General features: G+C 40.8%; 2 protein-coding genes across 3 annotated transcripts in view; one reads left to right on the forward strand and one right to left on the reverse strand.

The window, feature by feature from the left end:
- Nucleotides 1–1,476: 1,476 nt before the first annotated feature.
- On the reverse strand, nucleotides 1,477–10,008 carry LOC117427026 (replication factor C subunit 5). The gene is made up of 11 exons (XM_034045369.3): nucleotides 9,841–10,008; nucleotides 8,778–8,842; nucleotides 8,177–8,313; nucleotides 7,766–7,845; nucleotides 7,338–7,411; nucleotides 6,771–6,930; nucleotides 6,453–6,534; nucleotides 6,032–6,161; nucleotides 5,304–5,381; nucleotides 3,573–3,627; nucleotides 1,477–1,762 (listed from the first exon to the last, which is right to left on the reverse strand). Exons 1-11 carry the CDS (start codon nucleotides 9,885–9,887, stop codon nucleotides 1,666–1,668), a joined length of 1,005 nt encoding a protein of 334 aa, XP_033901260.1. The 5' UTR covers nucleotides 9,888–10,008; the 3' UTR covers nucleotides 1,477–1,665.
- Nucleotides 10,009–11,566: 1,558 nt separating this feature from the next.
- The window catches only part of LOC117426911 (kinase suppressor of Ras 2-like), a 73,210-nt gene continuing 59,569 nt past the window's right edge, over nucleotides 11,567–25,207 (forward strand). For both annotated transcript variants that reach the window (XM_059032901.1, XM_059032900.1), the window contains exons 1-3: nucleotides 11,567–12,369; nucleotides 20,773–20,913; nucleotides 22,752–22,902. In XM_059032901.1, the coding sequence (XP_058888884.1) occupies nucleotides 12,193–12,369; nucleotides 20,773–20,913; nucleotides 22,752–22,902 (469 nt within the window). In that variant the 5' untranslated portion in view covers nucleotides 11,567–12,192. The remainder of the gene's footprint in view (nucleotides 12,370–20,772; nucleotides 20,914–22,751; nucleotides 22,903–25,207) is intronic.

Below are 25,207 nucleotides of genomic sequence, written 5' to 3' on the forward strand. Positions count from 1 at the left end.
CCCCTTGCACAGGGACTAGCAGTGGTTATTTAAAATAACGAATACAGAGACTCTAGAACACAGCTCAGTGTATCTCTGTGTGGCAGTGACCCAATGCCAGCCCGTGTCTTTCACACTGAATACTCGGACTGCAAAGGCTTGCTGTACAGCGACTGCCACAGGTTTTGTATCACCTAGAATTAAGACCGAGACCAAACGATACGGAGCAGAAGTACCGAAATCCAGAATAGTAATAGTACAGTACTTTGTATTAGATTTCGAAATGTCACACTATTCAATTTTTCATTAAGTATATGGGAAAACTACCAAGCTGTATGCAATTCAATCTAACTTCTTTGACTTGAAAAAAGAAAAAAGGACCAGGGGTCATAAATGGAGATTAGATAAAGGGGCATTCAGAACAGAAAATAGGAGGCACTTTTTTACACAGAGAATTGTGAGGGTCTGGAACCAACTCCCCAGTAATGTTGTTGAAGCTTACACCCTGGGATCCTTCAAGAAGCTGCTTGATGAGATTCTGGTATCAATAAGCTACTAACAACCAAACAAGCAAGATGGGCTGAATGGCCTCCTCTCGTTTGTAAACTTTCTTATGTTCTTATGTTACCAGCATTATTCAGCAGGTTTCATTCGACTTTATGAAGCACAATTGGGTGGTGCAAAACTTCTAGCCACAGCTGGATACTGGATTTAATGTTTGAACACTTTTTAAAAACCACCACTAGGTGGTACTTGATGCACCAACAAACAAAGGTCAACTGACCCGATTATTAAAAAAAAAAAAAAAACACAACACACAGTGATTTAGAAGGTTCTGTGAGCAAGACGTTCCGGGTTTACTTGGGCAATATTAATTCAATTCTCTGCAGCAGAGCTCCGTGCGCTCGTGCTGGAGGAGTCCTTACCTGCAGAAAGGCATCTACATGTTTACATTGTGAAGCTTGCAGGGGGGAAACAAGTACATCTAAAAAGATTTCTATTACCAAAAAAAAAAAACACATTATAATTACAAAAGTGTGATACAACTTATCTGCATTTCAGAATATTTTACAATTCAGTGGCCAGGATAATCAACCATCAAAATGATACGCTAATGAGCAACAATAAAAACACACAGACACAGCACACGCCGACTTTCTTACGTTGACAACATTTCAGCATCTGAAAAGAGGACTGGCCAATTACTGCACCTACCCTACAGGTAAGATTATTTTTGAATTTAACAAGGGTATTCCAACATACTAGTGTAGTCCATCCATCACAAAAAAAAAAAAAAATCTGCTTTATTTATTTCTGCAGGACTAACAGCAAAACCCCCTTACTGCAAGATATATACAGCAAAACCAAAAAAAAAAATGAAGGGAAGATACTGTCGAGATACAAAGCAGGAAACGTCTCCTGCTACATCACCCTCTGTTTCTAAATTCCATGGGCCTTATTTTCAAAGAGTTGTTTTCAGTCTTTAGTTAACTCCTGTTTTTCTTTTTTTTTTTTTTTTTAAAAGATGAGAATCCAGCAGTAATGCACAAAACAGAGAATCACGCTGAGAGTGCTTACGTTTCTTAGATGTTTGACACTAGTTTTGCAATGTTGTGCAAACAGGAATTAAAGATGTCCCCAAGCCTGCCCGCTGCTGAAGAGCTGTAGGGAACATTCCCATTAAAATCAGGCTTCAGCTGCCACCATGTCCCGGGCCACCTGAAACGCTGCGATCATGGAGCTCAGCTGGATCTTCTCACTCGTCCCAGAAGCCAGTCTGTGCCTAGGATAACACACAACAAACAAGCCCATAAATACATGCTTAGCATTAAAACAACCTACTCACTTTCACTTTATAAAACTTTCAGAAAGTTTTTTTTCAAATCAACACATTTGACTATCATTTACACAAAGTCCCCCGGGCTGCTTGCTCAGCTAACAGTTTAGCACAACCGTTTAAATTATGCTGTGGTCTGGCGATGCGAATTTTTCCAACAGACTCAGATGACAAAAGGTGCAAAAACCTAGCACTACATGCACAAAAATACAAGCAAGCAACGTTTACTTGTACAGCACCTTTCCACTAGTAACATTGCATCCCACTTCAAAAAAAGATTACAAAACAAATTATACATATAATTCCAAATTATGGAAGAAAATAGGATCAGCAATGAAATGAATGTTAAATCTGAGAGTCCTGGGCGGCTGGAACTTTAAATAGGTAACATGACCCTCAAACAAAATGAAATAAACAAAGATGATAACAAAACAATAATACAAAAAAAATGAAATAAAAACCGCAACCAACAATAAGCTCTGATGACCAGCAGTAGGTTAGGGTTTATATGAAACACAACTGAGCACAAACAAAACCAAAACAGAGTGTGAAATGAGAGTAGTATAATGAACAAGCCTTTAACAGCCTGACCACAACACCCCCCCAAGCACAGTCACAGGTAACACTTAAACGCTGGTACTGGATAGGATTTCAAATAACTGTGACCCATGTAAAAGAAATATGAATCAAACAGCAGCCACGGGGTCATAACAGTACCTCTTAGAAATAGGACAATTGTTTTGCTTGCTACCCTCTTGGTAGAAGGCATTTACTGAAATCTTAAATGTCACTGAGCTAATAATAATAATAAAAAAACACATAATACAACACATAGCTCTCTGGTATCATTTTCTACAGTAAGTATGAGTAACACATCTGCAAGCTTGATCCATCATGGGACCAGAGTTGTGCTCCCTGCTGATGGTCGTCTATAAACCGTGCAATTCCAGACTCTCTTCATGAGCCTGACGGTCAGTGCAGCCCCAGCGCGGAGGGACGAGCAGGATGTACAGGCACCAGCAATCACGGCCCTCGTGAAGTCACACAAACCCTTCTGCTTTCGCCTCGCTGTGGTCGAACAGTCGCTCACAGCTGTCACGCAACTTCTATAGGTCTAGGGGAGCACGTGACAGGTCACATGCCTGCATACATTACAGACTAGGGTTTCCTTCCAATTCTCTTTCCATTCCATCATGATGTGTAACTGATGCAAGGACCGTCTGTAAACGGGTATAGCGCAGGGATGAACTACGAGAGACAAAGGGCCCAATTGGATCATTTGGTGGCTGCGATTCAAGAAGAACCTGGGACACAACCACCAGCTACACAGGAGAATCAACCTCGAAACCAAAACCTGAATTCAGACAACCACAGTGCTCTGGTGCACAGCACTTCCTTTCAGCAGTATTGTGTGCCCTGCACAGGTGACTTGATGAAGACATGAGAGTTTCACTATGATGTGGAGGGAGGCTGGCGGTTAGGAATTGCTTATCTACACCAATCTGTTGATCTTTAACACCTTGCTTTTTTTTTTGTTCTAAAATTGAATTTTCCCTTACCCAGGACCAGACCACACATTTGCTCCACTTTGCTTGCATGGTTATAAAAACCAGTAGGAAACTGTGAGCTGCTGAAAGTTGATAAGATGATCTATTATGTTCAGTGAGCAGCTCCTTAGTTCAAAGTGTGCCCCCCCATTCACACTAGAGCCACACATTTTAAATAGTTGTTGCATTCCATACATTTAAAAACTTACTCAATGTTTGCCATCTTGATGAGTAAATGGATTCGAACTGAAGCTGGAAAATCAACTGTTGAAAAAGAAAAAAATAAATGTTAATATATATATATATATATATATATATATATATATATATATATATTATTTAATAACACAAACAATTCTCTTTAGATTTCACTTGGCAACCAGTTAGGAAATGAAGGCCTGTAAAGAATATACATTTTGAGATCTCACCAGCCTAAAATATTAAGCAGACCTCTTTTCTAAATGGAAGTATGGCATCACAGTTCTGGCACACACACACACACACACACACACACACACACGTCTACCAGTGCTGGTCTTCTATTCCTTACCCCAGGTACTTTATAGAATCGCAGAGGCTCTGGAAGCAACAGAAATATACAACACAGCTGTGGAGATAAATACACCACACAGAGGATTCCAAACGGCAAGACAGGCCTACAGACTATTCCAAACAGCAAAGCTACATCAGGAACATGGAGATGGCAAACAATGGGCTTGCCTACTTTTGAAGACATTTGTTTTTTCTTAAATGCAAATGGGACATTTGTTACAATTATAACATTTGGGGGGGGGGGGATTGTCTTGATAAAAGGAACATTGTGCATAATTAAATAAATCTGAAACAAATGCCATTCATTTTCGCTGCTTATAACCACAATGGTAATTTTGACATAAAAGAGCACCCAGGAAACTGAAATACCCCGACAATTGGCACAGCAAGCACCTTCCCAGAACCTCTTTAAAACATTACAAAGTTACTGTTTCAAAAAAAACAAAAAGGGGATGGAAATCCTATTGAGCACCTGAAGAATAAAGACTGTAGAAGAAATCCTTATTTTGCTAACTTCCACAACGCTGCCCTCTCCAAAGCCACCGAAATGCTCCTCCTACAAGTGGAACATTATTGTTGTTATGGAAACCACAAAGTGTCTCCAGGGAAACCACTGCAAGAACACATCCAGCGTCACCAGGCAGATGGTGTCAAATTCAGGCCTAGGTCTCTACTGGGTATTGGACTGCGGTCTGTTGTAACAAAGCCATTGTGTTAAGATTGCACCCTTGAGGATTATTATATATACACGTGTGTGTGTGTGTGTGTGTGTGTGTGTGTGTGTGTGTGTGTGTGTGTGTATATCTACCTTATACACACACACACATATATATTATATACACACACTGTATACACACACACACACACACACACAGATAACCACCACTGTTCACACAGTTGTCAGAGAACACTGAATACAGAATTGTGCCAGTTAAAACAAAATACAAATAAAACCAGTGGTGCGTATTGAATTCTGAATGTCGGTGTCTGTCTGACTCACCCTTCGACGGTCTTAAAAGTCTTACTTAGGCAATCTTTTGAAATCTGGATTACCTGCTTCTTAATTAGCAGCCCCCTCACTGAGCGTCCATACTGTATAGTAAAAAGCTGTGGCACTGCTTTTGGAAAGAGCTCTGTCCCAGTCTCTCGATGAAAGACACGAGAGGCAGGCTTTTATAAAAACAAAAAGCAAACACTTAGGCAAAACGGAGGCCTCTGAATGAGTTCTGCCAAAATACCAGCGGTCTGGAAACATTGCAAATGAATGAATACATGGAAATCAAACAAAACGTGATCTATCAAAATGCCTGTCTGAATCCTTGGGGAGACGCAAGAGAGTCACGCAAGATGTATAGGAGAGTGCATATAATGAACATTAAAACGCTCACCTCTGTGTACCAATAGGTGGATCTCTGTCAGGATGTCATGCAACGCCAAACCCTTCAATGTTTTAAGCTCCATGATGTCTACCGGCACAAGAAAGCTAAGGAACTTGGGTTAAACAAAGGCATGCAGATATTTCATCCACACAGCTGCTGCTTTTCTAGAACAGACTAATTATTTAAACCTGGTGCTTAAAAAAAAAAAATAGGGACCAGTTTACAACAAGGTTTTGGAATAGGAGTATCAACATTCTACCTTTATATAGAGGTGGAAAAAAAATTATACATAAGAACTCCAACACCTTTCATTCAAAACTTACACTACAGCCTCAACCAATACTTGGAGGGAAATAATAACACTCGATTTCTCTGGTTTTAAAGATCGTTGCTTAGAACCTTCTCCTTCAGTCCACACTAACACATACATACAGGTCTTACTTATGCGAGGTTGCTGATTAAGTTTAACAATCACGCCTGTTTTTAATGTGTTGTTTGTAATTTGGATTGTGTTTCAGGACCCCCTTGTAAATGAGGAGGAGGACATCTCCTGGTTAAATTGAAATTCTTGTGCTTGACTCTTTCCTATCTAACTGTCGTGACATTAGCAGACTGAACTATTAAATGCTCCTCTGCTTGATTTCTTTTTTTCGCCAAAATGGGATCATCTTGTAACTAAGGCCCGGTTTAGATTCCTGCCCTCACCCCCACACATTTCCAAGGCTTGTAAAGGATACTATTGTACGCCGCGGCGAAATCCTTGTTCAGCATCCAGTCCAGAATGTTAGCAATGTCCGACTTCAGAGGGTGACCTGTGCACGTGTACACGGTATCCTCACTCACTTTTCCATAAGCCATGTTGGTACTCTGTTTAAGAGACAACGCAGTTGAAGGTATTAATGGTAAATACACTGGACATCATAAGCCCGGTCCCTACTGGAACCCATTGCAGCAAGTACACTTATAATGTGGCAGAGAGTGTGGCTCTGCACTCAATGTGAAGAATTCTAAACATTTAAACCACAACAGAATCTACACAAACACATTAGATATGTTAATTTCAGCTTCGCTCGCGGGCCTGACACAGCAAAGAGTGTGCGAGAAACACACTCTCAACTTGATTAGCGGCAGCCACCAAACAGACAAAAAATACTGAACCTGTAAAATGTTGAGAGATCGACGCATGTCACCATTAGACAGGGTCACAATGGCCTTCATTCCATCTGGGGTTACATCAACACTGCAAAAACAAGTGTGTGATTAACATCCATCCTCTAGCACAAAACGATCCGGATCACCAGCATGCACATGTGAAAATTACTAACAGAATGGCCAAATAGTTTTGATGCTCCACAGTGTAGGTAAGGCAGCCCAAGACTAGTGCCAATCAGGGCCTGTGAAAGCAGACGTCAAGGGTTCGTACAATACCATACCACGAATTGTGTTTAAAAAGTGTCGCTGTGTAACCCAGCTCACCTTTCCTGCTCTATAACATATTCCAGCCTGGGCACCATCTGCTCCTGGGACAGGGGGCCGAACCGGAACCTCGTGCATCGAGACTGCAGTGCGGGAATGATCTTTGACAAGTAGTTACAGATCAAGCAAAACCTGGTGTTCTCTGTGAACTTCTCAATCACTGGCAATAGAGAGAAGTACGTGTAAGAAAAGGGTCTGGGAGAAAATCCAACCCCAGATGAACAGCACGCACAGACCCCAGTTCAACGCTCAGGTATAACAAGCAGCATTAGGGACACACCAGAATAAAATACAACACCTCCGGTACGCAATCAAATTGTGCACAGTAAGCTATCGGGCAGGAGTGGCCAAAGCTGGCCCTTCCACGTCTGGTCTTTGTTCCATTGAACCAATTAAACCTCCAGACCCTAAAGCACTTAATGTTACCTGTTAAACCTGGAGTGGAATGACCCTCCAGGACTGCGATTGGACACAGCTACCACAGATGTTACAATCTTAGCTACCAAGCCAGCTCCTCAGACCCGCAGGGCACAAGCAGGGAGCCAATGGTCACAGTACATGTCTTACCTCTTCTCAAAGCATTCTGAGCATCCTGGGTCATGGCGTCTGCTTCATCCAATATAACTAGTTTAAATCCTCTACTGCAAAAGGTAAAAAAGAGAGCATTTACTTTATTTAACAGGTGGTTAAATTAAATAAATCCTCCCCACGTATGTACTTGGCTAGCAGGGAGCCCATGATATTGGAACATGATGGTGCACCTCTGGTGAGCAGACAGATTTTAAAACACAAAACGCTGCACGCTTTGTTTTCTGCAATTGAAAAATAACTTTTATTCACATGCATGTTGCTTTTAGTAAAACTACTAACCGTATCTCAACAGGAAAGTTACAGTAACACTCCATCTAAATGCCCAGGCTGTGAAGGGAATCTAATTCACTCCACTGGACAAAGAATTCAACATTGAGAATAGCCCTCTGCCCCGGTCTACATACTTAAAGATGGTCCTGGTGCTGGAGAAGCTGAGGATCGGACCCCGAACAACATCAATACCTCTGTCATCTGATGCATTGAGCTGAAGAAAACAATACATAGTGATCAACATTAAACACTTCTACAAAACAGGCACAGTTCAAACCCTCACATTTAGTTCAAGATTTATACTGTATTAAATAATTCAGGAACCATTTAAATCTGGCTACAGACAAATTATTTATGTATTTATTTTTACTCAAAATACGACTCAGTTACCTTTTGTAACAACTCTGTCATTTTCTATTCAAAGTGAAATAATGCATCTATATTTCACGAGCCATGCTGATGGGTCTCCATCACTCATGGTGCAGTGGAGGGCTCCCTGTATCCCGCGGATTGACTCGGTGTCACTACAGATTATGCAGCATTACCTCCAGGACCATGGAGTTGAATTCTTTCTCCTTGTAGAGCTGCTTGGCACAAGCCAGGATGGTAGAGGTCTTCCCAGTCCCGGGAGGCCCATAAAACAGGAGATGAGGGAGCCTCTCTTCACTGATAAAGCGCTGAACTAAAAGAATACAAAGGATTAAAGAAAGGGTCAGATAAAACAGGGATGGAAATAAGGCTCCCAGTGCACAGCAGTTTGATCCATTCCTGGTTTTGCGAGGAGTTTATTGAGACAGACTAGAGCTTGTTACCTAAACACTGTGGCTAATCAAAATTGTAGTAAAAACTGGAATGGGTGAAACTGCTACGCAATAGGAGTCTTATTTCCATCCCTGATTAACCTTTAAAAGGGTTGTAAAAATAAATAGTTATCCAGATGAGCAGTGTTTGATCTACTGTTATCAGTTTCAGATTTATTTTTAAGAACTGGTTCCCCTCCTTCACCACAGAGCTTCTGACACAAACAGTTTAGCATTTTCTGGGAGAAGTGTGCCCTGATCTACCCTCAGGAGCGTGGATAAAACACAGATTTCCTTAACTGCCTGTGGTATATGCAAGTATACTGCTAAGATTTACAAATCTTACTTGTTCCTAGAATGTCCTGATGCGAAATCAAGTCCTGCAGCGTCTGCGGTCGATACTTTTCCACCCTTTTTAAAAAAAAAAAAATAATAATAATAATAATAATAATAATAATAATAATAATAATAATAATAGGTTAAAAAAATGCTAGGGAACATTTAATCGTTTATGAATTTAGATACCTAGATTTAAAACATAAAAAAGTAACTTGGACTGATTGATTAAAAAAAAAAAAAAAAAAAAAAAAAAAAAGAGAAATAAGCAATGTTACGTTTTGTCGAAATTCCCATCTTATTTAATAATCCTTTGGTGGAGGGAGTGTCTTAACCTGAGCAACAGTCGGGGGATGAAACACAGACAGACAGACAGACAGACACCTGTCACACCTGCAACTGTTTAGTACTTCATCAATGACGCACAGGACATGACGTTCAAAGCTGATAACAGGTATGTACTTTATTGTTTTGTTAGTCAGTTGTGAGTCTCTACAGCTCTGGCCAAAAGTTCCGCATCACCTACAATTTTAGGATTTACAATTTAACTATAGGAACATAATTTAGATATTTTATTAAACATCACGTAATCAAAGAAACTACCACATTATATCGCAAACGTCGACCGGAAGCCATAATAGTAGTACTGTGGTATTTCATGTTAGATTTCAAAACGTCACATTTTTCAATTTGTCAGTTTTTCCTTAAGTTTATGGAAAACTACAAAGCGGTGGTGTGTAATGAAATATGTTAACGTGACATTATTCAGCAGGTTTCATTCGACTTTATGAAGCAGAACGAGGGTGATGCAAGCCAGAGCTTTACGCATTGAACGCGGTCTCTGTCAGACTTTACCTTTCCTGTACTGTTACAAATATCTAATCGTACTGGGAGCTATAACTGGCAACACACCAGCCGACACATCGCAAGCACACTGTATTTTAAAAATATGCTGCTACTATCTTCAATCGCTGGTTTTAAAACGAATATTTTGTTTCTTTATGTGTGTATCTGCCAGCGCGCATGTGTATCTCTCTCTCTCTCTGCACACTAATTCATAATATTGGACTTACCACGGAAGGTTCCTCGACTGCAGCTGGCTTTTGCAAGTTGAAGTCATTTTTATTTTAAGCGCTTTAAACGCAGCGTAAAAAGTGAAACGGTTTCCCGGGAAACTGCAGTTCGCGCGCTTTCCCAGTGTAAACACACACGCCTTATTTTCTCTGCTGTGCAAAACTGCTTGATGGCAGCGCACTAGCCAATCAAATCCAGTCTGCTAGCAGGGTAGGCGGGGCTGACTCCCGCAGCGTATTTACAGGTTACTTAGCAACTAGGCCGTTAAGTGGATGTGTGTGACTGAAATCTCATCTGCTGAAAATATCGGCTAGGTAGGGGTGGTTTGTAAGCGCTCTTAAAGGAAACGATAACACTTATGTTTTATTTTAAATCCAGACTTCCAGGCATGTCTTGGATTTAATAAATAAATAAATAAATAAATAAATAAAATCCATTCTACTATCCCTTAGTGCACATCAAAAGGTGTTACGTTATCCCCATCTAACAATAACATAAAACACACACACGGTATGTGTGTAAATAATACAAATGTAAACATGGATTTGCTATTGGCGTCGCCGTTAGCAACGCATGCTAGTCTTACTGCTGAGTGGTGCCCTCCTCTCAAGCCGCTTCCGCTAGATAATGATTTATAGGCCAGTGCAATTCAAATTGTGTGTGTGTGCGGACTCACAGAAAGAAACCAATCGTGCTCATTGATTCTTTGTTGCATTGGACGTCAAACAATTCAGTACTGGCAGCGGGCTATCACCCCTGAGATATTGAGAATTACAGTGATACATTGTGTTGGGCACATACACGACAACATGACTTTCTGTTGAAGAAGTCATCAACCTTCTATTTCAATAATTGCAGCAACTCAGTGATATTTCGCATGCTCTGTAAATGTGCCCCTCCCTCGTTAACAGCATAAATAATGGGATGTCGATAGCAGAAGATCCCCCCCCCCCATTTTTCCTTCCTTCCTTCAAAAGGGATTTATTGCTAACAAACAAAATCTATAACTGTTTTATGTCTTGCATTTCTATTTGGCTGTATAGGTGTGAAATGTGCAGTTTTGAAAGAACCACACGCTCTAGCACACGTGCGCTTTCATTTGTCTGGTAGGACACGGGGTTAAAGAAGGCTCCGAGTTTGCTTTCTTTATTTTCAAACAATCTGTTCCTGTTTCACTTCCTGGGTCATTTTTACATCTGCTGTGTCTTCTGGGGTCACAGACTGTCACCAAGAGGGGGTGATTAATAAAATGAAAGAGGTGTGTGGTCAAGCATGACAGAGATTCTAACCCAGTGTGGGACCAGAAATATACAGGATTGATATAAAATGTCTTTCTTTCAAAACTGTCTAGCAAATGGAACTAGTTTGTACATTGACTGTTTAGAATTTGTTTCAATAATAATAATAATAATAATAATAATAATAATAATAATAATAATACAAACCTACCAGGACCCCCTTGCATACACTAATTGAAATGTTTTCTGACGGGGTATCCATTTATCACAGTACATAGACTCCCAGTAGTGCTTGTGTGCACAGATTGATGTCCTTTAGGTATCCTTTTATTTATTTATTTAGGTCAATGAGTGCAAGTAACATCTTGGTAACTCTGTTATATTTAGCTCAAATGCTGGAAATCTGAAAACAGTGAGCTCATTGCACTGAGGGAAGCCTTATTATCTCGCGAGAAGCCTCCTCTCTCCCTCGCTCGTTGCTGCTGCCGCTGCCTCCGTCGCTGTTGCTGCTGTTGCTGTGCGTTTGATTGACAGGCAACATGTCGGTGTGGAGAGAGAGAGCCGGGGTGCAGCTGCGGACTGAAGATACGGGGAGCACCTGCACACAAAGCATATACCAGCTGTGAATATAATATTAAAGCACAGATTCGACTCTGCCCAATGTGCAATGCAAAACGAAATATATATCTATCTATCTATAAATATACATGATATTTAATGTCAGCATACAAAAAATCTGCATGGAGGTAACTGGAGGAAGCGCTCTGTTCTGTTTTTTTCTCTCGCCTGAATTTCTTTATTATTGTGCCAGGCTGAGTCCTCAGCAGCATCAGCACCAACACTACCCGAACTGCTCCGATGAAAGCAGTTGCTGTCTCTGACAAGCGATTAAAAGGGACGATTATAATGGAGTCGTTTTAAAAAAAAAAAATAGTAAAAAATATATATTATATATAGTATATCTTTTTTTCTAACATCTTATCATTTTTTTATTTGTATTTATTTAAAACAAATGGGGATGTTTTTGTTTGTTTATGTATTTATTTATTTTTATTAACGCAATTTACAACAACAACAAAAAATAAAAAATAAAGGACTACTGGCAAGCAAACTATGGATGAGGAAAATATGACAAAAAGCGAAGAGCAACATTTGAGTCTGCAGAAAGCCCTGCAGCAGTGCGAACTGGTTCAAAATATGATAGACATTAGCATCTCCAGTTTGGAGGGGTTAAGGACCAAATGTGCCACATCCAACGACTTGACACAAAAAGAGATGCGAACGCTGGAGGTAAGCTGACATTAACAAGCCCTTAATCATTATATATATATATATATATATATATGAAAAATAATTAAAACAACATCTAAAATATATCAGCAATGTCGTGTGTGTGTGTGTGTGTGGATATATATATATATATATATATATATATATATATATATATATATATATATATATATATATATATATATATATAGACACACACACACACCTCTTTTAAATGCTCAGAGTATTGTTTAAAACAGATTTTTGTTTTTTCATGCGTGCGGATTTGTTGATATATTTGGGGTTGCGTGCAGTGTGATGAATTAAGGAGCTGCAGTGTGCTGGAGTGAGCCTGCGCATTCTGCAGGTGGTAGAAGAAGGTGGCTCGAGAACAGAATTGCGAGCCCAGTTTCACTGACAAGGCCTAGGTCTCAAATGTCTGTAGCATTTTAAACGGCACAGCTAGCGTGTTTTTATAACGTGTTTTTACGAGATAAGAACAACAGAAAAACACCTTCAGTGGTTCGACATTAATTCACATTTTAACACCTTTTTTTTAAATAAAACAAAAAACGGGAATACCGTGGGATAGACATGTGTTATGTAATAAAATACGTGTAATTAAGATTTTTTTTTGGTATAACATATAATGATGTTTGTATGTCTTCTTCATTTTGAACTGAAATTATTTATATACAGCACAATTTGTCATAAGTCGTTTTCCACAGATTCCCCAATGGGGTTGTGATGTAGGCGGGGAATTAAAAACAACGTATTTTGACAGGGATCCAAACTGAATAAGCGACAGTCTGATTAATTTCAGTAGTTTCAGTCGTGCGGTCGTGCAGTCTGGGGCAATTACTTAAAAAAAAAATACACTCATCTGGTGGGGAATGAGCTAAATTGAAACAAGACTTTATGAAACGCAGAGTATAGGTGGCGAAAGTTAAAGAACGCATTTCCCACGAAGACCCGTTTTAGATGCTATGTCGATTATCAACTGCATTTTTGTTTTATATCGCAGATGTTACTAATAAAAAAGCACATGATGTTCTCTTCATTATAGCGCCTGTTGTTTCAGTTTACAGTAAGATCTAGAAATATTTTGCTCACCAAACGCCCCCCTTACACTACACGCGGAATAAAGTGTTCATTTGATTAAATAGCTAAGTTCAGTAAGGACAAGCAACTGTTAACCCTTTTAAAAGTTCAACCTGATACACGATTTACTTGTTACACGGTTGGTCGTGTTTTAATTCACCAGGAGAGCGACATCTAGTGGTTTAAGATTTTAAAAATCACCCGGCAAAGCTGGAGTTTATTTAATTAATTGTTTTAAAATTAAAAACGCTTTAATATATATATATATATATATATATATATATATATATATATATATATATATATATATATATCAAGTGCCATATTCATAAAGTAACACCAGTTGTTTTTAATGAAAAGACATCAAAACATTGATGTTAGAAAGCTTCAGACAAATCGCCCAGGAGGTTCCTCAATTAAGAACATGAAACTCAGTTGTTTCTTGCTAGTTCTGTAACATTAGCCCAGGGGTGGCAATACGACTCCCATTGCATAGCGGTTTGATCCAGTCCTGGTTTTACTGTGAGTTTATTAAGACACACCTGATTGTGTTGCCTGTACACTGGGGCTAATCAAGGTTGTATTAACACCTGGAATGGGTGGAACTGCTGTGCAGTAGGAGTCGTATTTCCATCACTGGCTGCTAGCAGTTTGCATTTTCATTTTAGAAAGAAAAGTGTGTAACAAAGTGGCAAAGGCTTTATGGATATAGCCTGGAATATTTTAAAGGATGAACTCATTTTTTTTTTTTTTTCAGTAATGTTCTATGTACTGTGCAATGCAGTGGTGATGCTGTCCGGGCATTGTTTACTTTTGCTAAGGGTTTCTTTGCTAAGGGTTTGTCTTCCACAGATAGACGATACAAAGTGTGCAGTGGAAAAGCGTGGGAAACTGAAAAGATGAATGTGCCATCATCCTTACAGTGGTTTATTCCTAAATAAACTTATCACAGTTCTGTCAAGCTGCCTGCACCCAACAACCATGCCCAAAAAGTTTGCTTTACACTCGCCTCTGTCTCTCTGTCTATCACGGTGAACACTACAACTGCCAGGAATTTACCCTGAAAAAAAATCTCATAGACCTCCTGTAGACATTTCAGACTGGATTTCAGACACTAGCCTATGATTTTATACACACTTTAACCTGTAGATTAACGTAGTTTATTTAACTGTGCAGGCTTGCATGCACTCTACACCTTATGGCAAATCTAAAACATTTTCTTACTGAAGAACTAGTCTTCAAACTAGGAACTTTGGAACCTCTTGGAATGAACATTCTATTCTGACATAAACATGACATCATCCACACTGTCTGAGGGGCAGAAGGAGGTCTTCTACTGTTTTCTTTGTTTGTGTTAGTGTTGTGCTTTGCCTTGCTAGTGCAGCTTGCATATTCCACTCTGATCTTGCTGCAGACAGTAGCAGGAACATGTTTAGTTTCCAGACAGTTTAAAAAATGAAAATATGTTAACAGGGTTGTGAGAATCTATATCATGCACTCCCCGGATTTCTCAGTCTCATTCCTGAGTGCTGATGTTGACTTTTTAAAAACCACTTCAGCAGGTAAAGGAGACACAGTTTTCACTGCAATCGCACATTTTTTCTGCAACGTAACCCTTTCTTTTTTTAATGGAAATAAAAAAACCATAAACACTATAAGGAAGGATTTGAAATAACCCAATCATCATAACCCGTTCACCCAGTGCGATATACCATACATTGAATTAGTTTCAATTCGAATAACAACATCAGGTATTGTAATAATGCAATTCAACTTGTCAGCCCAGCACACATGAGCCAGCTCAGCTTTTTGCATGTTTGCATGCGTGTGTCATGGAAATGTGCACATGGCATGCACACGCAGCTCGTTTATTGCCATGCAGATTTTGGGTAATGTGTCTGATGTCTGTGGCACATTGGATCAGTTGCAGTGAGAAGTTTGACTGTATTTTTTTGCATGGCGTTTTGACTGATCTTTGTTACAGATTATTCTATTGATGTACGTGCTGCCCAGTCGTTATTGTAATCAGGTAGGAGGATATGATGTGTGAAATGCAAAAACAAATAGGTTAGTGAGCTTGGCCAAGGAAAGGTTATATGCGTGCACTTCAATGCTGCTTGCAAAAGTTTGCATGCAGCGTGTTGGAAGTATTTTTTTCTTGTGGTTGATCTGCATGCTGGGCTTCAGTAATGCCCTAGATAATCCTAAAGCAATCCATATTTTTCAAACTGAAACCTTTGCTGGCCAGATGACGTGCTTTTTAATTTCACTGAGTACCTCCTGAATAACTCAATCGTATTAAAACAGCAATCTTTTCAATATAGTAGGGACTCCGATGAACTCACTCCACACAATGTGGGGAAGCTATAAAAAAAGGCCAACAAGATGCTCAGATATATTGTGAGAAGTGTTGAATTTAAATCAAGGGAAGTAATGTTAAAACTTTACAATGCATTAGTAAGACCTCACCTAGAATATTGTTTTCAGTTCTGGTCACCTCGTTACAAAAAGGATATTGCTGCTCTAGAAAGAGTGCAAAGAAGAGCAACCAGAATTATCCCGGGTTTAAAAGGAATGTCGTATGCAGACAGGCTAAAAGAATTGAATCTATTCAGTCTTGAACAAAGAAGACTATGTGGTGATCTGATTCAAGCATTCAAAATCCTAAAAGGTATTGACAATGTCGACCCAGGGGACTTTTTTGACCTAAAAAAAAGAAACAAGGACCAGGGGTCACAAATGGAGATTAGCTAAAGGGGCATTCAGAACAGAAAATAGGAGGCACTTTTTTACACAGAGAATTGTGGGGGTCTAGAACTAACTCCCCAGTAATGTTGTTGAAGCTGACACCCTGGGATCCTTCAAGAAGCTGCTTGATGAGAGTCTGGGATCAATAAGTTTCGTATAGAGCCCTGTTGCAGATTTGCTTGTAGACTGCAGAGAGAGATCCGGTTTGACAGACTCCTGGTACAGATGCAAACATTGCAATAGACGTACGAGCATCCACACAGGCTCTAGGAGCGAAATTTTCTTTGCATTCCTCTACTGCACTGCAACATCATTTCAAACTCAATAGTACAACAGGGATGGGAATAAGACTCCTATTGCATAGCCGTTTCACCCTTTCCAGGTTTTAATACCAGATTTATTAGCTACAGTGTATAGGTAACAAAACCAGGACTGGATCACACTGCTATGCAATGGGAGTCTTATTTCTATCCCTGTACAAGATTCCACCTACTTCTGGTCCTGCAGTCAGAGCATTCAAATAGCCTGAACAGGAAAGCTTTATTAGCAAATTTCAAATGGATATGTTGCACACTTATACTTGATCAGAAAAAAACTCAAATGAGACTTCCTGTTTGAGGAGGCTGATTTACAGCAGCCCTCCAGTTTTCGCGAGTGAATGCATTGTTTCTATCAAAGCATGCTGATTTGATTCATCCTCCTCTGTGCTGTGCTGTGGCAGTATTAAGTGCTTGATTGCTGCCATCTGCTTCTGTGTTACATACATACCGATACTGCAAAACACTGGCCGATCAATGCAAACAGATCAATACTGTAGAGCTGCTTGTGCAGACAGATGAGCGCGGGAGGCAAGAGCAGAGCTGGCACCGCCCCAGGTCCGGGGCCTCTGTGCCCGGAGAACTCTTTGTGACAGTTTGTTTAGAAGGGATTTACTCTCACTTGCTGGAAATGTCTCTGATGAACAGTTTGCACTGTCCATGTGTGATCTTTAACCTTGTGTGGCCCCTGGCTGAAGGAGACTTTGTGTTTTCTCTCCGGAACTCACACTGTCCTTCGGCGATCGTGGATTTGTTTAAATGCAAAGTGTCCGAATGGGATTTCTCTAGTTGGAGTGGTGGGTTAACAATGGAATCCAATGTCTTTCACCTCTGGGATAGACACTCGGGTTCAGTGCACTGGCAGGGATGGACACTTCAGCTGGAGATGCCTGTTCCTGTGGGAACACTTATTAAACTTGCATAACATGATGAAGAAATCACTTCTGTTTGAATTGCACTCGACAGTAAAAAGCATAGCAATCTCGCACATTTCTCAGTCAGTTTCTATATGGACTTTGCAACATACAAACCAAAAGAATCAGCGATTGGCTTTCTGTATCCCACGTAGGCGATGTAATGTTGAATCGAACGTTAATCTGCAGGTTAAAGTGTGTGTAAAATCATAGGCTAGTGTCCGAAATCCAGTCTGAAATGTCTACAGGAGGTCTATGAGATTTTTTTTCAGTGTAAATTCCTGGCAGTTGTAGTGTTCACCGTGATAGACAGAGGCGAGTGTAAAGCAAACTTTTTGGGCATGGTTGTTGGGTGCAGGCAGCTTGACAGAACTGTGATAAGTTTATTTAGGAATAAACCACTGTAAGGATGATGGCACATTCATCTTTTCAGTTTCCCACGCTTTTCCACTGCACACTTTGTATCGTCTATCTGTGGAAGACAAACCCTTAGCAAAGAAACCCTTAGCAAAAGTAAATAATGCCCGGACAGCATCACCACTGCATTGCACAGCACTGGAGAAAAACCACATGCAGAATGCACCGTGGTTAACTGGCTTAAGAGCAGGCCTGTGCGTTGGCTCCAGTGAATGATGAAAGGGCAATCTATTAAAAGATATTTTATTGGACTCTTAAGCTGTAATTGCATTGAGGGCTCTCAGGAGAGGTTTTTGAATGTGAGCATAATGTATCATTAATGATGTCCAGAGAGCAGTCCAGATCCTTACCTCAGGATCCCCCGAGTGCCATTGGCTTTCAGTTAATGGTTGGTTCCCATGCAAACCGAGAAACTCAAAACTGAATTGCCTTTGCATTAATGGTGTTCATAATTGTGTTACACTTGATTATAATTGATGGGTAGCTGGCTAAGGCCATGCAGCTGAGTTGCTTCCTGTCCCCACATCACTTTTGTGATCTGGAACATATTTACATAGCTGTAAGGAATGATGCTCTAGAACATATTACAGTGCTGTAATTAATGATGCTCTAGAACATATTTACAGTGCTGCAATGAATGGTGCTCTAGAACATATTTACAGTTCTGTAATGAATGATGCTCTAGAACATATTTACAGAGCTGTAAGGAATGATGCTCTAGAACATATTTACAGAGCTGTAAGGAATGATGCTCTAGAACATATTTACAGTGCTGTAAGGAATGATGCTCTAGAACATATTTACAGTACTGTAATGGATGATGCTCTAGAACATATTTACAGTGCTGTAATGAATGATGCTCTAGAACATATTTACATAGCTGTAATGAATGATGCTCTAGAACATATTTACAGTGCTGTAATGAATGATGCTCTAGAACATATTTACAGTGCTGTAATGGATGATGCTCTAGAACATATTTACAGTGCTGTAATGAATGATGCTCTAGAACATATTTACAGTGCTGTAATGAATGATGCTCTAGAACATATTTACAGTGCTGTAATGAATGATGCTCTAGAACATATTTACAGTGCTGTAATGGATGAATGCTTCTTTATGCTTGATACATTAGGTGGCAGTATCTGCAAAGAAAGTGTTTTTTTTTGCTTATAATAAAATGGCATACATAAGAAAACTGCACACGTTGGTCACGTGAAACTACAGGTGCAATCCACAAGCAGTTTCCTGTTGGAACAGTAATCAACAATCGATGCCTTGAGAAAACCTTAGTGTTCATACATGTGCATGTGATTATACATGTAACATAATACATACCTTTGCATCAGATTCTGCACAAAACTCAACACCAAACAAATACAAGCAGAAGAGCTTTAGACTAGCAACATAAAAGTCCTGGGGATCAATAAGCAATTAGCTGCTGCATCTCCACATGAATCGTTTCCATGTTTCAGATTTTAGAGGCGGTGCTGTTTGTATGTGAATGTTATCTTAACAGTAATTGAATGGGGTCCTCCTGGTTGTACGAGTTCTTATAGTCTAATACCAGTATGCAGGTTGTTGCAAGTTTAAAATCACTTTGCTGACTCTGGTGTGGAAGGGGGCTCTGAATAAACTGTTCCAGTGCAGGAAACTCCTCTTGTTATATCCAGCATGTTAGAGGGAAGGACCTCATCGATCTTCACAGGGATTTTCAAAGCCATCTCCCTGATACTTCTGTCAGGAAGCAACACGTTTCTCATGAGGAGCTCTCACCTCACAACACAGCGCTAGCTCTGTTCCGTGTCACAGAGGATTAGAACGCACTGCCTGCCTTTTCACAGTGCTCCCAATTTCACAGTGCAAGGCCATCACAGGTGTTATGCTGCTCTGGGTTTGTTGTAAGTTTTATTATGCATGCTTACAGTGAGTAGATTTACATGTAGGGTTGGAACAATAGTCAATATTATTAGTATATAACTAGTTTTTAAAAGCATGTCTGTCTGATTGCTGTCGATGTGTACTTCATTTCACTGGTCCCTATGCTGGTTACTGTACTGAAACCTGTGCTTTTACACGCGGTGTATAAATAATGCGCAGCAATTCTAAACCACACGTGTTTTTTTTCAGAGGTGTTTTGCTGCCCTCTAGTGGCTATCTTGGAGTTATACTGATTCCTCAAGTCTCATCCATGTGCAAGCCTAACGTGCAGCATTTTATTACCGTAAACCGAAAGAACAAGCTGCTAATGATACAGAACTAGCGAGAGAACATCCAGAGTTATTTATATCAAGTTTTTAAACTTTTTTTTTACTTAGCACAGTACTTTGTGAAAGTGCCCTAATTGCTGTGCATATTATTATTACATCATTTATTTATTTATTTTTTATCAATGTAGCAATTGAGATATAATAGTTACTTTGCCACTACAGTAATAAAAAATCTATCTCAACACAACAGTTTGTACCAAGGAAGCTTTAATAATCTGATAAGTCCCATTATTATTATTATTATTATTATTATTATTATTATTATTATTATTATTATTATTTAGAGTATCACAAAATGACTCAGCTCTTAAAAACCCAGGTCAAATGATGCTACAAAATATCACAGAAAAGTCTCAATGGACGCTGGAAGTCCGATCCAAGACCTGCAGAATTAGTATCTGCAGTGCCACCTAGCTTCTCGATATATCAGAGATGCATTGTTCTTCACATTTCCATATTACTTCATGTTTACAAACCATTTGATCTGATACAACAGCCCCCCCTAGATTACGCCACCGGGAATACCTTGCTGTCGTTCACAAAAACTCTAGTTGCAGTTTCGAGTTATTCTCTATAATCCCTGCTGCTGCTGTTACAGCGCTCCTCAGTAAGCATGCTAATGAGATCGCTCGTCGCTTGTTTGTTTCTGTGTTTCAGGGCAAGCTGGTGAAGTATTTCAGCAGGCAGCTCTCCTGCAAGCGGAAGGTCTCCCTACAGGAGCGCAATGCTGAGCTGGAGGGTTTCCCACACCTGACACACTGGTTCCGCATTGTCAACATGCGCAAGGAGGTCACGGAGGTACAGCTAACACGGCTATGCCCTTTACCCAGAGATAACCCTATAGCAGTTAAAGATAACTGGGCTGTATGATTGTGAAAATGTAAATGCTGTCCTGCAACAGTTTTTTGTTTGTGTTTTTGTTGTTTCATAATAGCATCAAGCAGCAGGAATTACACTTAGATTTGGCATGGTTCTGAATCACATTAGATTGATCATGTGATGTGACATGTGATCCCCTAAGCTGGGGGAGCAGCACAGTAGCAAACAGTCTTCCAGAAATGGGGCAGTGCAAAGACTTAACAGCATTCGACAGAGGCGTGACAGATAGGGCAAGACAAGCAGGCACCGCAGCAGCAAGGACAGTCACGTTGGTAAGCAGCTACAAGATATCGGTCATCAGAGTGCGTCAGCCGTGTCAAAACTAAGGGAAAGTGGCCGCCACGAGAGAGACAGCTGTGTCCGCAAAGAGTTTGTGACAGACAGAGAGAAAAGACGGTCAGAGAGGCTTGTTGGTCAAGTCTGAAATATGATTGACTGAATGGATTAGCAATCCATTGAGACAGCCTTCCAGCACCTTGTGGAGTCTATACCACATCCTGTCAAGGCTGTGATCAGAGCCTTCCAGCACCTTGTGGTGTCTATACCACATCCTGTCAAGGCTGTGATCAGACAGCCTTCCAGCACCTTGTGGAGTCTATACCACATCCTGTCAAGGCTGTGATCAGACAGCCTTCCAGCACCTTGAGGAGTCTATACCACATCCTGTCAATGCTGTGATCAGACAGCCTTCCAGCACCTTGTGGAGTCTATACCACATCCTGTCAATGCTGTGATCAGACAGCCTTCCAGCACCTTGTGGAGTCTATACCACATCCTGTCAATGCTGTGATCAGACAGCCTTCCAGCACCTTGTGGAGTCTATACCACATCCTGTCAATGCTGTGATCAGACAGCCTTCCAGCACCTTGAGGAGTCTATACCACATCCTGTCAAGGCTGTGATCAGACAGCCTTCCAGCACCTTGAGGAGTCTATACCACATCCTGTCAATGCTGTGATCAGACAGCCTTCCAGCACCTTGTGGAGTCTATACCACATCCTGTCAAGGCTGTGATCAGAGCCTTCCAGCACCTTGAGGAGTCTATACCACATCCTGTCAAGGCTGTGATCAGACAGCCTTCCAGCACCTTGTGGAGTCTATACCACATCCTGTCAATGCTGTGATCAGACAGCCTTCCAGCACCTTGTGGAGTCTATACCACATCCTGTCAATGCTGTGATCAGACAGCCTTCCAGCACCTTGAGGAGTCTATACCACATCCTGTCAAGGCTGTGATCAGACAGCCTTCCAGCACCTTGAGGAGTCTATACCACATCCTGTCAATGCTGTGATCAGACAGCCTTCCAGCACCTTGAGGAGTCTATACCACATCCTGTCAAGGCTGTGATCAGACAGCCTTCCAGCACCTTGAGGAGTCTATACCACATCCTGTCAATGCTGTGATCAGACAGCCTTCCAGCACCTTGAGGAGTCTATACCACATCCTGTCAAGGCTGTGATCAGACAGCCTTCGAGCACCTTGAGGAGTCTATACCACATCCTGTCAAGGCTGTGATCAGAGTCTTCCAGCACCTTGTGGTGTCTATACCACATCCTGTCAATGCTGTGATCAGACAGCCTTCCAGCACCTTGAGGAGTCTATACCACCTCAAGGCTGCGATCGGGACAGACAGTGGTCAAACCCGATACTAGTTACAGGTCAAGGCAGTGTAGATAGATTGAGTTTTCTTTAGTGGCAGGACTGCACCTCCCAGATGTGTGAGTAACGCCCCCCTCTCCCCTCCGTGTGGTTCCAGGAGATCGGTCCAGACGAGCTGACCCTGGAAGCCCTGCTGGAGATGAGTGATGAGCAGGTGTGTGAGACCGTGCAGAAGTACGGAGCCAGCAGTGAGGAGTGTGCTCGCCTCAACGCCTCCCTCTCCTGCCTGAGAAACGTCCATAAAGCAGGTAAGGAATCTGTGTTATTAGTCTGACAGTTATGTCAGTAACATGCCCAGGATTATTAATAGGTTGCAATAAAAAGTCCCATTCATCTTAAAACACCCTGGGAGAGGTCACTCCCACAGAGTACGTGCAACGATTCTCTTTCGTGTGCAACATTAGCAGATGCCAGGTTCATGTATTACCTGGAGATTCAGCAGTGTTTTGTAGTGTCATGTCATTGTTATTTCAGCAGAGGGCAGCAGCGATTCATATATCTGATTTAATGAGGGATTAGTACAAATCGTGTTCAGATTTCAAAGCTCCGCCATGCCCTATGCTTCTCTGCAACGCATGCCATCGCAGGAGAGCCCTACCGTCAGTGAACGGCGTTACAGCAATTAGATGGAAATGTACTCCTTTGAGTCTTTAAAAAAAACATCACGTCATTTTCAGGGAATCGATTAATAAAAGTATGAAACGAGCAGATTATTATGGGCTGTACCCATAGGTGTAATCTACATGGGGGACGCGGGGGATGCGGGGGGACATGTCCCCCTCACTTTTTCATCCTCTGGGAAGTGTCCCCTTCACATTGCAGCAGTACTGAAATGCATTTCTAAATCACTTTCTCATATAATCAATAGTCAGTACTGCAGTCTCCACTGGGACCCAGCGGAAACACCAATCAACTGAGGCAGTGCATTATGGGTGATCTCCAGCAGAGACGAGAAAGCAGAGCCCCGCAGTAACAAACGTTTTATTTTTTCTTTTCTTTTTGAAATTTCTCAGTCGTGATTCCATTTCCCATGTCTGTGGTCTCAATACTGTATAAGAATATTTCTATTTGAACATGAGGATCTTACTGGCTGTGAAACACCCCCCTCCTGTCCTCCGCAGAGGGAGCTAGCGACCGCAAAGAGGCGGCAATCTGAATCAAATGAACGTTCACTGCCCTGATGGTAAGGAGACCGGTGATAATAATGCTGATTCTAACAGGAGGTATGGTGATTAAACACTCCTTTAATAGAGAGCTTGTCCTAACACATTGAGAGCCTCAGATCTGTCTCTGTGTTGAAGGGGATTGACATAGAGCAGCTGTAGTGGTGAAATGGTCTGTGAAGGGAGTTTACTTTACATACATCAGTCTGTACAATGTGAGACTCAGTAGGTGGCAATAATTATTCCATACCCTTGCTTGCTATTGGTCTGTGTGCGAAATTCAATGAAGACTGATAGGAGGAAGACAATGGCCTGGAAAAAGCATTGAACATTATTGAAATTGTTAAAAAAAAAATTAAAAAATGAATGAAGCAATGAAGAGCTCCCCATGTTACATAATGTATCAACAAAAAAAATAAAAATAGGCTGAGCTTTGTGAATGGGGCTCTCTGTATATGTGAAAGGCAGCAGGCAGTCCCTTTGACATGTCAGGATTACTGTGTTAATATTGATGACTTTGAATTAGCAGAGGTTAACCTTTCATGTAATCCTCGTTTCATTTCCACAGACGTTTGGGAACAATCCCAACGAGCGATGCTTCAGCGCTGCACTAATTAGGATCAGGCATTGTTGGGGAAACGTGCTTTTTAGCTTTTTCAAGTATTTAAAGACAATTGTTAATGCACAATTAGTATGCCGATTAACATAAATCCTTCTATAAATATGCAACCATAAATCTTACTGGTTTTCAGACTGCTTTGTCATGGTGTTCGAGCTTCACACCGGCCTGATATAGATGCAATGAAAGCCTCTGAGTGTCGGGGGGGGGATCTATGTATAATATGCAGCTATCTGACCGTAACATAATGTGCTCACAAGGGTGAGCGTCTCAGATTATACCTTTAGACCTTAAGCTTCCGTTTCATACTTAACCACCACAGTGTTTTCTAGCATCAGCCTGACAGGAAGTTCTCATTTATCAAGCTTTCAGCTCTGTAACGATGAGTATCTCGTCCTGGATACATTTTGACAGCGACTAAAGCGTTCTGTGTGACTCCACTTGAGCAACTTTGACTTGAAGTTTAGTAAAACAGAGCTGTTGTTATTATACTGTGTCCGTGCCAAACGCCCAGGAACTTCAAGATGACTTCTAAAAATCACATTGTAACAGGCGCTATGCCATGTGGAATTACTTTATTAGTTACTACACCTTTAATGTTAAAACTGCATGGAAGAAAGCTGCTTTGATAACGTAAGTAATTACAATTTAATTTATTGCTTCTTGCTCGGGGTCATTAAGGGCGCTGCAAAGCTAAAATAATATAAAATGAAATTCACTTTATTATTTTCACATCTGAATCAGGCCCTATGTGGACGACTACCAGATCAA

This window comes from Acipenser ruthenus, chromosome 11 (genome assembly GCF_902713425.1).
Source record: "Acipenser ruthenus chromosome 11, fAciRut3.2 maternal haplotype, whole genome shotgun sequence".
In the NCBI taxonomy this organism is placed as follows: Eukaryota; Metazoa; Chordata; class Actinopteri; order Acipenseriformes; family Acipenseridae; genus Acipenser; species Acipenser ruthenus.

Coding starts and splice junctions, on each gene's coding strand:
- LOC117427026 (XM_034045369.3), bottom strand. CDS start 9,887: ATGACTTCAACTTGCAAAAGCCAGCTGCAGTCGAGGAACCTTCCGTG. Junction 7,846..8,176: donor TCAACTCCATGGTCCTGGAG/GTAATGCTGCAT, acceptor TGTTTTCTTCAG/CTCAATGCATCAGATGACAG. Junction 6,535..6,770: donor TATGTTATAGAGCAGGAAAG/GTGAGCTGGGTT, acceptor TTGTTTTTGCAG/TGTTGATGTAACCCCAGATG.